Below are 14,629 nucleotides of genomic sequence, written 5' to 3'. Positions count from 1 at the left end.
TATACGAGAGAACCCCTCGAGGGAGACCCTGCATTAGCAACACATTGTATGTATCCTCTTACAAATGGAAAAGTGATGAGAAATGCATGTAAAAAAAATAGTTTCAAAACAAAGAGAGGCAGCATTTCAAAGCAGAAGACACATCAGTGAGATGATACACATAGCAGCCCACATCTATACCTACGTAAGTCGTAAAAACTGGAAAATGACTCCTCGCTGAACTTTAAAGTTCCACTCTGCCCCTCCCAAGGTAGGATTTCAGGGGATTCCCATGGTAACCAATACCAAATCTGAGAACACTGGCTAATCTTCATCACTGATTGTTGAAGCTGCACATATCAGCTACTTAGTTTGCTACTGTTTGAGCAAATACTTCTTTTTAGGACACGTTGCTTTGTGTCTCTACTTCAACAACAAGCTGTCTGTGCTTTGTTTGAGATGTTTCAAATATTGATTTTGTCTCTCAATGATTCTCAGGATTAACTATTAGACAAAAGTATTTGGTCACGTGATCGCTGCACCTTCAGAATGTGAAAACGGAAGTTAGTATTATAGATTCTCTTCTTCGGGGAAGCCTTTCTACAAGATGTCGAGGTGTCCCTGATGGCTCAACATCTCTGTTCTAGTTGATCCCAAAGGTGTTTGACGGGCTTGAGGTCAGTGTTCTGTTTTCCCACACAAAACCTGATTTGGCATGCTTTTATCGACTTCGCTTTATGCAATGGGATTATGCAAAAAAGATTATCCTCAAACTTTCTTGAAAAATATCTTCTTCTTTTTTTGAACTCTGATTTTTGTAAGATGAAAAATAATGATTTAAGGGAAAATTGATTGAAGAATGGTTTCTGGATATTTTTGTCTGTACAGTATATTCCCCCAAATACTGTATGAGTAAGGCCCTTGAAAATGGAAAGACCTTAGCCTGTGTGCTACTCTAGACAACCTCCCCTCAGTGGGGTCATTGATTCCCCTTCGCACAATACACATGGACCGCTGAGTTATTCAGGGAATATAGGCCAACTTGTTCTTGTTTTGAAATCCTTCCCCCAAGAGCATAAGGGGGCATACCGGTTCCAGTGGCTAGTGTAGAAACAGTCCCCCCCAAAAAAGGTCAGTGAAAGAAAAGACTGTCTGCTGTTAGACTTCCTATCTTCTTCACATTTGTTAAAAACAAACATGTCTGGTGAAATGTTAAAAGTGTGAGCAGTTAAATCTACATTGATGATTTTCTCATTGATTCACTGTTTAAACTCGATTGGCCCATCATACTGTATGCCAACATCAATAGTCAATAAGTTATAAACTTATTCTTAAAGTTGTATGTAAATTACCTATCTATTGAATGTGACCCCTGTTATCAAACTGAAGGTCGCTCAGTCATGGGAAGGAATGACTCATTGTGTTTAAAAGGTAACAGAAAAGCATATCAGCCAGTAGCAGTATAAAAAAAGGCATGTCTGCCTCCTAAATTAAACACACCCTTTCCTCCTTGAGGTTGAAATAAATAAACAAGCAGCTCGGGCGAGAGTTGCGTCATACCTCTGAGTTTATACAGCTCTCCATTGACAGAGTTGACAATGAACATATGCGGTGCCTCATCACTTTGAGTCACCGTGGCGCCGATCAAGGGGAGGGACCCTCGGGGCTTCTGGCTCCTTCCCTGCTCGTTGACATAGTACAGCAGCAGGCCTAAATCTGGATCTAACACAAAGTACCTGAAAAAAATGGAGGGATAAATTAGTTAGGAGGGCAAACAGAAAACTAGACAGAAGTCGGGAAAATTAGCTGAAAAATAGCTTTTTCATTTTTCTTTCTAACATCCCCAGTTAGCCCGACTATCTTAGATTGGATAATTTAAAATCAATAGGGTTCTTTACTTTAACGCTGGGCAGTTGGCGAACCGTGACTGAGAGGTGACCACAAAGTCTGAATTGACCTGTCCTTTTTTATGATAAATGCACGTAAAGCAATGCAATATGGTTCTTGTTTTAATGTTTTAATACAGAATTGTAATCAATATAAATGTTCGAAGAGCAGATGAAAATAATTTCCAGCAGAGAGCTGACAATAAAACGGTATAATTACGCATTCCATCTTCACGTCTACTTGTTTCGCAGTTTGAAGAGCACTCTGCTAATATGGGTCGATTTAGACTGCGTCATTGTATTTTTATGCGGTCAATTCAACCACACAATGCATTGCAAGCCAAAAGGATGACAGTCCCAATGTCTGTCAACAGGCTGTAAAATCCCTCTTAAATAATATTTGGCCAGTTTCTAATGATAAAAACATGAACGACATTTTAAGTAATATTTGTTCAAGAATACATGAATAGAAGTGGATGATGTCTGGACTTTATGAAGCTCTGGATATGTTCTGGTGCATGTACAACCCCAATTCCAGTGAAGTTTGGAGGTTGTGTAAAACATAAATAAAAACAGAATACAATGATTTGCAAATCATGTTCAACCTATATTTAATTGAATACACTACAAAGACAAGATATTTAATGTTCAAACTGATTTACTTGATTGTTTTTAGCAAATAATCATTGACTTGGAATTTTATGGCAGCAACCTATGCCTCCTAATTTCAGGCAAAAAGCAGACAAGACCCTGGAGTGGTGTATAGAGACAGACAATCAATCGCACTCACCATGACTGAGCGGGAACTGAACCCCCCGTTGCCTGCATGGAAGTCTGGCAAGTGAACCACAACAGTGCAGATTCAATGTATCCTTTCTCTTCAAATTGTAGTCCCTACAAAGCAATGGAACTGACCCACTACCTTTATATAGGTTTCTTAGAAGTGCTCTACACTGTAAACATTTATTTAGGTTTTTTGTTACCTCAACTCATTTTTCTGAATCAGTCCAACTAAAAGTACCTAAATCATTGGGTCAACTTGAAATATTAAGTTCTAATATTGTCATTTCATCAGTTAAATCAGAGCAGTCCAGGTAACACAGATTGCTGGGTTGACTCAATTAAAAAGGAGTAGCCCCTGCTAAACTCCCCGGGTCACCCCACACAAGCCAACATGTCAAGACCAGTCAAGACTGCCCCCTGGAAAGGAGGCCATTTTCTTTTACAAAGAGCAGACAGAGTATCAGGAGTCGACATAAAGAGGTAAGTAAAGATTTTTCTAAGTTATAAAGGTGGAGTTCGCCATTCTATGCAATGTTAAAATGGTTGCCAAACCAGGTTCCTTAAGCTATTATCCTTGATAGCTCCCTGTAAGTTATATAGCCTATTAGCAAACTATCGGAATTCAGCAAGGACATTTTGATATCAGGATTTTTAAGGCAATTTTGGTCTCCAAACAAAAAACAAACAAAACAGGTAAATCATGGATATGTAAAACAATTATACTTTTCCTGTTCACAAGTGGCGGCACGGTGGTCGACTGGTTAGAGCGTCAGCCTCACAGTTCTTAGGACCCGGGTTCAATCCCCGGCCCCCGCCTGTGTGGAGTTTGCATGTTCTCCCCGTGCCTGCGTGGGTTTTCTCCGGGCACTCCGGTTTCCTCCCACATCCCAAAAATATGTATTCATTGGAGACTCTAAATTGCTCGAAGGTGTGAGTGTCGATTGTTGTTTGTTTGTATGTATGTGCCCTGCGATTGGCTGGCAACCAGTTCAGGGTGTACCCCGCCTCCTGCCTGATGATAGCTGGGATAGGCTCCAGCACGCCCGCGACCCTAGTGAGGAGAAGCGGCTCAGAAAATGGATGGATGTTCACAAGTGTGTTGGAACTATTACTGCTCTGGGAAGTATTTTTTTTGGCGACATATCTGAATATTTTGAAGTTATTGAGTTAAATGTGTGACAATGAACGAGAGCGGATCCCTCGTACTTCTTTAAAGTCTGTGAGGTGGGTCATACATATGCATAACACTTTTTAACGGCACACTAAGAAAGGCATATAGACTTGCATGTTAAATATGTAAGGGATAATGTATAGTTTGGAGGTTGTTTATAACCAAATATATAAGTAAATAGCTTTTGGTGTCCCATAATGCAGCATTTCATGTAGCCTGGAGAGACAATGCCTTTTCGGGCAGCTGATTATGTGCAAACATTTCTCCCATACTTTACAGAGTGAAGATCACATACTCAATTTGACATCATACTTAGTATTAATCGTATGTTGGCATGACATTCCGAACACAGCCATAGAGGGGAAATACATTCCCTCTGGGTGGCTGCAAAAAGGACTAACAACCAATCATGGCTGCCATTAAAAGACTACAAAACCCATCGTCAACAGGTCAGTCAGGGTAAAGGTTGCGTCCAGCTAAAGCAGATGAGCTGATTGCTCTGGTGAGAAAGGTGTGTGTTAAAAACAGCAGTGCAGGCAGCAGCAGAGAAAGCGACAGAGAGGAGAGCGTGTTTTGTTTTTTCCTCTGTCGATATGAGGGTCTAAGGTCAGCGGATGCTTTGATGCTGTGTAAACCCCTTTGCGACAAACTGTTTGTAAAAACAGGCTATACAAATAAGGCCCTTGCCTTAATTTGCAGATAATTAGCTGACTAGAATCGTTCAATGTGGATACCTGATTCTTCTTTTCACCTTCTGTCGTCAATCTTCTGATCCGGAGAAGGGAATAGCAAGAGGGGTCGATGTAGGTCCACTAGGCTCCAGCAAAATCATCATCCGTCAGCTAAAAAGGGTTCCAAATGCCTCTGCTGTCCTAATTGCCCTCTTGTACAGTCTCAACATTGACTATCCAAAGGGACTGAAATACAGCTTTGAGATAATCCAGAAGGTTTTCATGGATGTTGGCAGTGCGACATGTTCATCCAAAGTTCTTGCACAAGAACAAGATTCTGCAGCAAACCGTTTGATCAGATCTCTTCAAGTGATCCATCTTTAGTTGTTTGTGGATAAAGACGGGTGGGATCACTTCAAATATTATCTATTTTTGGACTGCAACTGTTAAATGAGACCTGATTCAGTTCGAGTCTTGGTTTACACATCTGTTGAAAGCTCCTGTGACTTCTGCAGCCTCCTTTCTTTCTTGTAACATTTCAATTTATTTGATACTCTTCTGTGGTAAACATTGCAGAGCTCAAATTCCTGGCCATTTGCTGTAAGACAGTCTCCCTCTTTCGCTCTTTCCGTTTGTCTTTGTACGTTACCAGGATAAAGAAGGTACAGGGGAGTGAGAGAACAGCTTTTGTTGACGAGATTAAAAATTGAAGGAGACAGATTTAAAAAATATCAACATCATATGCCAAAATGAGTGTCAATGCATTTCAAAGTGTACTTGTGTCAGTTCTCCCTATGTAGACATTACTTGCATTGTAAAATTCAGATACTTCTAAAAAAATGTTCACCGTTTTTGGAGTGCAGCTGTTCAAAGCACCTCTAAATTTGCAACTGTTATGTTTTTAATAATATTTTCATTGTTTTATGAATTTATAGATTTGTGATCAAATGTTATTTGTAAAAAAAAAAAAAAATTAAAAAGCAAAGTAATGTCTCTGTATTCCACTCAGTCCATCCATCCATCCATTTTCTTTACCGCTTATCCTCACTCGGGTCGTGGGCTGCTGGAGCCTAGTGGATCCTGACAAATAATGCACTTTGGAGGTATTGATCACACTTAAGATTGTCAGTGAGGTCAACTTTTACTGAAAAAGTAACCTGGCTGCCATAAAATTTTATGTTGATTCAACTAATAGGCTTAGTTGGAAAAACTTATGTTTCCTTGTTTGAGAAACAAATGTAGAAATACATATTTGTTGGTTGCATTGTAATGCAATGTCACCTCAACTTGGCATTTAGTTCATACAACTTAAATTTCCTTGTTAGTAGAACTTACAATATCAAGTTGAGCAAACTGTTTATCACTTTCATATTAATCAATTTAACTTATTATTGTAAGTGGCATCAACTCACATGGAAGTGTAAAGAACTAGAAATCCTTAGCTCTCTTAACTCAAAATTTTAAGGCAGCCAGGTGACTTGTTTTTTTTAAGTTAGGCAAAAAAATATTTTTACAGTGCACTGTTTACACCACTCTCAACTGATCATCTTAAAAACCGTTATTGCCCATACTGTGAAGTATGCACTTTAAATGACTGATGTCCCCTACTGTCTTAGGCCAGATATTGTTTTATTATTATTTATTTGCTTATTTGTTTGCTTCAGCACAAAATGATATTCCCTGAAAGTTTAATAACATGGGCTGTTGTGACCATAATACACACAACTGCCTCATTCATTGACATCCTATCCAATTTAATTCAAAATGAATATTGTTCTTGCTTTGTAAAGGCTGAGAATGCCTATGAATTTGAAGACATTTGACATTGAACCCACACACGTAAGGGCCAAGCCGTATGTGTATGAGTACAATTCTGAGAGAAAAGATATAACCATGTTTAAATCCTTTGGTCCTTTTATACAGCTAAAATTAAGGGAAATACAGAATAGAGTAGCTAATAGTGTGGCAGACAAACCCTATATTTAACAAATTCAGCCCCAGAAGATCAACTTCACATACATGCACACATTCAGAGCTGTAATTCATGTGGTCTTGCGGTCTTCACCAATATCAAAGTGCAAGCAACAACAACACAGATTTTCCCTTTGTGATGCTTGATCAGATGGCATCACTTAGGAATCAGAATCTCTAGCTTGCTCAATCAATGTGGGCTTGGAGATTCAAAAGCCACAGACACATACGATAAGAATTTCATTTCCTATGGCCACAGAAGAATGGGTGTGACAAAAACGACCCATCTGTTCCATTTAACACTTTTCCAGCTTCTGCTACCCAACACAGGCCAGTGTCTCACTAGTGTTTTTCTGCTGACCTGTCCATAATTGTGTACTGCGGTGTGAACAAAAACAGTAGTTGTCCTTGCCCTCTCCTTTTGCCCTGCATTGTCTTCTTTTGGCCTCCACATCCAGTATTGTTACAGTATTGATGTGTAATCTAATGCCACATTATGGTTGCATGGAATGGTTGAAGACATGGCCCAATGCCAGTGTCCATTCAGAAAATACTAAAGCAGGTGTGTCCAAACCTTCTCCACCGAGTGCCACATACAGAAAAATATATCCCGTTTTCCAGGTTTGGTCACGTGGCATTCCGCATATAGCGGATTAAATACATAACTGACATGAAGTTTAGTTCATATTTGACCAGCTATCAGTGAGCTAAACTGTGAAGCTAACCTTGCGTCTGTAGGTTTCAAAGAGACAAGATGAAGTTGGATGGAGAGGTTTTGTCTCATCTTTGAGTTGCAAACCTTGCATGTTGCCATTGTCTTTTTTCCTATTTAGAACATAATGCTTAAATCCAAATGTAATCATCTTTGGAGCTCTCTCCCCTCCGTGACACTCACTTAATGAGGTCACTTAATGAGGTGGCCTCATCACTATGCCTCACTGGTGGCCGGGTTGCCTGCTTTGCGGCGTGCGCAAACACAAAAAAAATTATACTTTTCTTTCAAAAATAAAAGGCATGCTATTTTAAATTCTGATTTTCAAATGTCAACAGGATGACTTGTCAAATTCTGTAGTTTAAGGCGAAGTCAAGTCTTTCTTCAATTTTAGCCAAGCAAGTTGCAAGTGCTCAAATTAGTACTCGAGTCAAGTCATGTGACTCAAGTCCCCCACCTCTGGATGGATGGCTGGATGAATGGGAGGGGTATGGCTTTGGGTATGTCTACAATTAGATTAGATTAGTTAAATCCACTTTTTAAAGAGGACATTATGGAAAATTGACCTTTGAATTGTTTCTCTGGAGTTTTCATGTGCACTCATAAAGTGTGAAATCAAGTAGCCAACTAAATGTTTTATCTGCCCATTTCTGAAAATGTATTTGTGAGCAAGCCGTTTTGATCTATATTAATTTACATAACTGCCATAACTGCCACTGCGTTTCTCTGCCTGTGATTGAGCAGTTCGCCTCTACATTGACCAATGTCAACATGGAAGCACTCTCATGTCAAAGCCAAAAGATAAGCATAGCTCCAGTGTTAGCACATATGGGTGTGAGCTAAAAGTGTTAATAGCGTTAGCTTCTGATAACCAGCACAGACCCGAATGTTCAGTTAAATTGTCAATGTGGGAATGGGGTTAGGGTATTCATTCGCCGCCATTCCTTTGCAGTCTAGATACGAATGGGGGAGCATCTCTGCTCTGAAGGGAGTCTCAGAGTCTCCAGATATCTCCAATAACACCCCGAAAGGTCATTCAATTTGCTTTTTAAAAATAAAAAATAAAGTACTCACTAGAGGGGTCGTAAAAGTCTCTAAATATAGCGAGATTGTCGCTAAATTGGCACCAGTGAGGAGCCCCTGGTCGTCCGAGTAAGGAAAGTCATACTCTGCATTTGCATGACAAAAGAAAAATGCATGACGTTTCCTTAAATGTCCTTACTCCCAAAGTCCCAATAAAAATATTAGTGATATGATTCAAATGTTTAAAAATTGTTAAAAAAATGAAAAAAAATTGTTGTGTGAAAATCACATCATGATAAAGAAATCTCTAAAAATGCTTCCTTTGCTACAGTAATCTTCCGCAGTTCCCTTGAGAGGATGCAGAAAACTACAATCTGAAAATGGATCCCTATTCGCAGTCTTGTCAGTCAGTCCATGGAGAGAGTGTGTGAATAATGTCAACCACAGCAAATCAGCGAACAATCTGTCTGTGTCAGATACTCAGCTCTATCTTTTTATCACACACAGGAGCACACACACACACACACACACACACATCCATACACACATAAATCTTATCCCATGTTCAGTCAGCAGTAAGGGGCCTTTTACCGCTGACCCCTCCAGGCAGTCTTGCCATTGCAGCTAAACGAGAGTGTAGGCCTTTAACATGAGATGGATGGTGTTGGATAATAAACACAGGGCGGTATGTTCAGGCTCATGTGTAACAGTGCTGAAAACACTGCCCTGTGAGATGCGAGCTATGTGAAACCTGCACTTCTGACCTTTATTAGAGGCTACAGCGCAAACCTGCACTAACATTGCAATCACACAAAGGATAGCAGCAGTCTTACCTGTTAAAATGCTTTCAAACTTGGGGCGCTACCATTCATTTTCCCAGCAATTCAATATGATTTTCCCTATTATCAATTCAATTCAAGATCGAGAGAGACTGTTGGACTCAATTCAAAAGTTCTATAGCGCTATAAATTGATACAGTAGCTTTTTTGTAAAATAAAGTTAAATAAAAGCTGACTGTTTGAATGAATGTCAGGATACTGGACAGTGAAAGTGAAGATTCCTAGGGTTTTTTTTCTCATAAAGGAATTGGGTATAAATTAATTATGACTGACTAATGGAAAATACATTCAAGTTTATTAAAGAGAAAAGTCAAAGTGCCACATCTCTTACAGTCAAATGAAACGTAGGTAACATACTTTTATTCTTTCTTTTCATCTCATACATTGCTGGGGCAGCGTGGTGGTTTAGACGTTAGCATGTCTGCTTCACAGATCTGAGGTTCAGGGTTTGAAGCTCATCCCTGGCCTTCCAATGTGGAGTTTGCATGTTCCCCTCGTGTTGCATGGGTCTTCTGCGGGTACTCTAGCTTCCTCCCACATTTCAAAAACATGCATGTTGAGTTAATTGAGGACTAAATGGTCAATAAATGTGAATGTGCATGTGAATGATTGTTTGTTTATACAATGTGTGTCCTGCAATTGGCTGGCTGTCTCACTTTAAGACAGCTGATACTGAGGCTCCAGCTCACCCACAACCTTAATGGGGCCATGGTTGCATGTATACACACTGTACAATATATTTAATATGGACCAGTGGTTCAATTGCAAAACACTTATACTGTAATTAAACTTGTCTCGAACTGTATAGTCATTGACGTAGCGTGCATTGTCAGAGCCTGCGATACTGTATGTCAAGAACCTCTATCTCTCCCTGGGTTCACCAGTCCGGCATTGAGCCACCATACTTAATCCATTACGTACAGCTTTGCCTAACTAAACCAAACAAGTCTGATTTGAGGTACAGCCACCTTATGTTTGTCTGTGACATTGCAACCTTGGGTCCCTTGAATGGGGCTATATAAAAGTTATTCCTTCATCCATTTTTTAATGTTTTTATTCCACTTGTCCTCATTAGGGTCGTGGGAAACTGGAGCTTATCCCAGCGGTCTTGGAGCGGAAAACATGGACTGGTCGCCAGTCAATCAAAGGTACTGTAGTTAAATATAAATAAGCATTCACACCTATGGGTAATTTAGAGTTGTTAGATAAGATAAGAATTACAGTGTTACTGTCATTTACATGCAGAATACAAACATCAGTCCAAGAAGGAAACGAATAACCATGGACCTCATAGGGATTTTTAAACAGTAGTAGGGACAGCAAAGCAGCTGATGGTACTTGAAAGTGATTAGTTTTCTTATTAGGACCAGAACTACCACGACCATCTGATATCAACATCAAAAGTTGATAATGTTGCTGTACAGTTTAAGCTGTAACGCACTTAATAATGACTTTACTTTGTCTCCTCCATGTTGACTTAAGTTGTATTTTTAACATTTGGACACTTGACTGCTGCACTACTTTCTACTCCATTTTGTTTCGACAAAGCACTAATGGTAAAAATTGAGAGTGGCACCGAATGTTGTTGCTTTGCTTTAATAAACCCGGTGAGTGGAATGTTTTGAGCGATTGACAATGGGGGTGTATTTTCACTGAACAGATTCTGATTTGGGTCAAAACAGGGGGGCCTGTAGATTTGGAATTCTGACACGATATGTGTATTTTTAACATGCAGGTAGATCATTTACTCAAGTTTTGCCTTCTTCTACACAGATGTCATAATTTGATTGTCCAAACTAAGTGATTATCGCTGTAGCACGATATACAGTAATTGTTGGCAAACTATCGCAAGAATCTTGCATATCACAATTTTATCCTTACCACTGCAATTATTTTTTTTTAATAATTCATAATCATTTACCCAGTACTACATCGCTCTTTATGGTTTTCAGGCAAAAGCAAACCCTGCCACATAATGCCTTAATGACTCATGATTAGTCATCAGAAATAATATAGTGGTGTCTACCACTATTATACAGTTTGTATAATTCTCAGGCGAAAATAATAAATTAAAACAAAACAAGTTATGATTCAACATTATTACAACTTAACAGTGACATTTCAGAAAGACAACGTATTCCTGCAGAAAAAAATAAAATGAGTGAAGTGAATAGAGACACTCTATTGAGAGTCACGCTGTGACACTCATATATTTAAACCGTCCATTTCTTCTGATCATCCTTGAGATGGCTCTGCACCTTCATTGGAGTCCAGGGGCCTCATGTACAAAGACTTGTGTGGATTTCCTACTGAAACATGGCGTACGCTCAAATCCAGAACACGTCTTACGCAGAAAAAGATCCAGATGTATGAATCTGTGCGTACACATGAATCCAAGAACATTTCCTTCGTACATCCCAATCAACGTAGAATTGAGCGCACATGTTGGAGTAGCCCACCCCTCCCTGTCCACGCCCACATTTAAATATGAAAATCATATTTAAATGAACCCTGCACCTGAGATCCCGATCTCTGCATTATCAGGGGAAAAAAAGGAAAATGAGCAAGGAAAAATATTTTTTCTGAATGTGAAGTTGCTCAATGAAGTGGAGGTGCGCAAGAAAATCCTCTTTGGCGTTAACTGTCCTCCGGCGTTAACAACACCCGAAAGAGGAGCGAATGGGACGGCGCGTGTGGGGTTGTCAATTCTGTGGTGTCGGAACAGCGCACACGCTGAATGAAAAAAGATGTGGTCAGACATTAAAGTGGATGTGAAGCGTAGGACAGCTCCCCACCGCCAAAGTGTGGCCAAAACAGGCGGAAGAACCGGCGAAGAGGGCCTCACCCCGTTCGAGGAGAAAGTTGCTGCAATCATGGGTGACGCTGCTCTCATGTGGCTGACTGATCACCACACAAGGTTAATACCATGTATTTTTATAACACACAACAAATGTGTTCATACAGTAACCTAGACTCAGCTCTATGAGACAAAGGTTGATGCATAAATGTTGTATGTATGGTATTTGTAATACATCTTTTGAATTCAAATAGCACATCAGCATATCAAAGAGGATATCACAAACTTTGACTCCTTTTTGATTACTCAATTTATTATTTTAATACACAGGAGAGGTCACACACTGAAAAAAAAGAGTCCTTTGAATTTACTTTATTTGAACATGTACATTGGTTGCGCATGATTACAATGATGATGTTGTTTTTTAAATGACGCTGCCCACACCAAAGTCAGGTGGTTCAACACCACCTGACTTTACCACTATGCCATCAGTGACCAAATGTGTTCAAATGAAATTTTTATTTTTTTTTTTTTTAGGAGTAGAGGGGTAGATTGTCATTATAATCATGTGCAACCAATGTGCATGTTCAAATTAAGTAAATTCGAAGGACTCTCTTTATCAGTGCAGTCGCAGCCACGCGCTACAACTTCGGGGCATTCGTCCACCGTCCCTGGCGTCTCCTCTGGCATCCCCAGGGTCTCCGACGCAATTACGCTCCAACAACCGCCTGCTGCTGAATCCATGCAGACTGATAAAAATAGTCCTTTTGAATTTACTTAATTTGAACGTACATCAGTTGCACGTGAGTAAAATGTGTTAAAATGACATAATTTTACCCCTCTTCTCCGAAAAAAATATTAATTTTATCACATTTGGTCACTGATGGTGTAGTGGTACGCTCGCCTGACTTTGGAATGTGAGTGCGAATGGTTGTACGTGTCGATATGTGCCCTGCGACTGACTGGCGACCGGTTCAGGGTGTCGTCTGCCTTTCGCCCGAAGTCAACTGGGATAGGCTCCAGCGCCCGCGACCCTAACCAGGATAAGTCGTGTTGAAAATGGATGGATGGATGAATTTTAACACATTTTAATTATGTGCAACCAATGTACATGTTCAAATTAAGTAAATTCAAGGGACTTTTTGTTTCAGTGCATGTGCTGGAGTCACAAGAAGCGATTGTGAGGTCAATAGGCGGCATAAATGATCACCTTGATCAATTAATAGGTGTCCTCACAAATATCAGTGATTTATTAAATACACTGGTTAACAATTGAATTCGGAGTCCTTGCCTCTATTACATTGTCGAAATCAAATGTTGCTGGGCATGAATTGTTCATCGGTGCTAATTGTTTATGTCTCTGATGTGCAGATTTATTATAAGTTTCCCAGCATCACCTCGAAGTGTCGCCAAAGCACCAACAGCTATAGAAACGTGCGTACGGCAGCCATGATGTTGGCGTGAGGCACCGCACATTTCCACGGTCATTTCACTCTTGATACATCTGAACTTTGCCGTGAAAAAGAACGTACACACCTTTTGTACATGCTGTGTTTGATTATACTGATTGGCAGTGATTGGGAAAGCCACACACCTGTCAATATAAGACCTTAGAGCTCACATTGCATGTTAGAGCAAATGAGAATCATGAGGTACAAAGGAACTGCCTGAAGAGCCAGAGACAGAACTGTGGCAAGACACAGATCTGGCCAAGGTTACAAAAACTTTTTTGCTGTACTTAGGTTCCTAAGAGAACAATGGCCTCCATCATCTTTAAATGAAAGACGTTTAAGAAGACCAGACATCACTGTGACCGAGCTCCAGAGATGCAGTCGGGAGATGGGAGAAAGTTCGAGAAAGTCAACCATCACTGCAGCCCTCCACCAGTCAGGGCCTTATGGCAGAGTGGCCCGACGGAAGCCTCTCCTCAGTGCAAGACACATGAAAGCCTGCATGGAGTTTGCTAAAAAAAACACCTGAAGGACTCCACGATGGTGAGAAATAAGATTCTCTGATCTGATGAGACCAAGATAGAACTTTTTGGCCTTAATTTTAAGCGGTATGTGTGGAGAAAACCAGGCACTGCTCATCAGTCCCAACAGTGAAGCATGGTGGTGGCAGCATCATGCTGTGGGTGTGTTTTTCAGCTGCTGGGACAGGGAGACGGGTTGCAATCGAAGGAAAGATGAATACGGCCAAGTACAGGGATATCCTTGACAAAACCCTTCTCCAGAGTGCTCAGGACCTCAGACTGGGCCGAAGGTCCACCTTCCAACAAGACAATGACCTTAAGCACACAGCTAAAATAACAAAGGAGTGGCTTCAGAACAACTCCGTGACTGTTCTTGAATTGCCCAGCCAGACCCCTGATTTAAACCCAACTGAGCATCTCTGAAGAGACCTGAAAATGGCTGTTCACAAACGTTCACTATCCAACTTGGCAGAACTGGAGAGAATCTGCAAGGAGGAATGGCAGAGGATCCCCAAATCCAGGTGTGAAAAACCTGTTGCATCATTCCCAAAAAGACTCATGGCTGTATTAGCTCAGAAGAGTGCTTCTACTAAATACTGAGCAAAGGGTCTGAATTCTTATGGCAATGTGATATTTGTTTTTCTTTTTTAATAAAGCTTCAAAGATTTCAACAATTCCAATTTTTGTCTGTCAATATGGGATGCTGTGTGTACATTAATGAGGGCGACAGAATAACTTCAATGATTTTAGCAAATGGCTGCTATATAACAAAATTTAAGGGGGTCTGAATACTTTCCGTACCCATTGTATATACCATACTGTTTG

The 14,629-nt window shown here is 40.2% G+C and overlaps 1 protein-coding gene and 1 long non-coding RNA gene across 3 annotated transcripts in view; one reads left to right on the top strand and one right to left on the bottom strand.

The window, feature by feature from the left end:
- LOC133395916 (oxysterol-binding protein-related protein 10) overlaps window positions 1-14,629 on the bottom strand; it is a 56,722-nt gene that overhangs the window by 33,948 nt on the left and 8,145 nt on the right. Inside the window, exon 2 of the mRNA XM_061665219.1 lies at window positions 1,540-1,715. Within this exon, the coding sequence (XP_061521203.1) occupies window positions 1,540-1,715 (176 nt within the window). The remainder of the gene's footprint in view (window positions 1-1,539; window positions 1,716-14,629) is intronic.
- On the top strand, window positions 347-14,478 carry LOC133395917 (uncharacterized). Of its 2 annotated transcripts, XR_009767295.1 has the most exons (5): window positions 347-656; window positions 2,597-3,128; window positions 10,111-10,183; window positions 13,575-13,826; window positions 13,980-14,478. It is a non-coding gene; the product is annotated as an uncharacterized LOC133395917 (long non-coding RNA). The 2 variants fall into 2 exon arrangements; XR_009767294.1 differs by having other exon boundaries at window positions 13,575-14,478.

This window comes from Phycodurus eques, chromosome 20 (assembly GCF_024500275.1).
Source record: "Phycodurus eques isolate BA_2022a chromosome 20, UOR_Pequ_1.1, whole genome shotgun sequence".
Classification (NCBI taxonomy): domain Eukaryota; kingdom Metazoa; phylum Chordata; class Actinopteri; order Syngnathiformes; family Syngnathidae; genus Phycodurus; species Phycodurus eques.
Note: the sequence above shows the minus strand (reverse complement) of the source record. Positions and strands in the feature narration are given on the sequence as shown.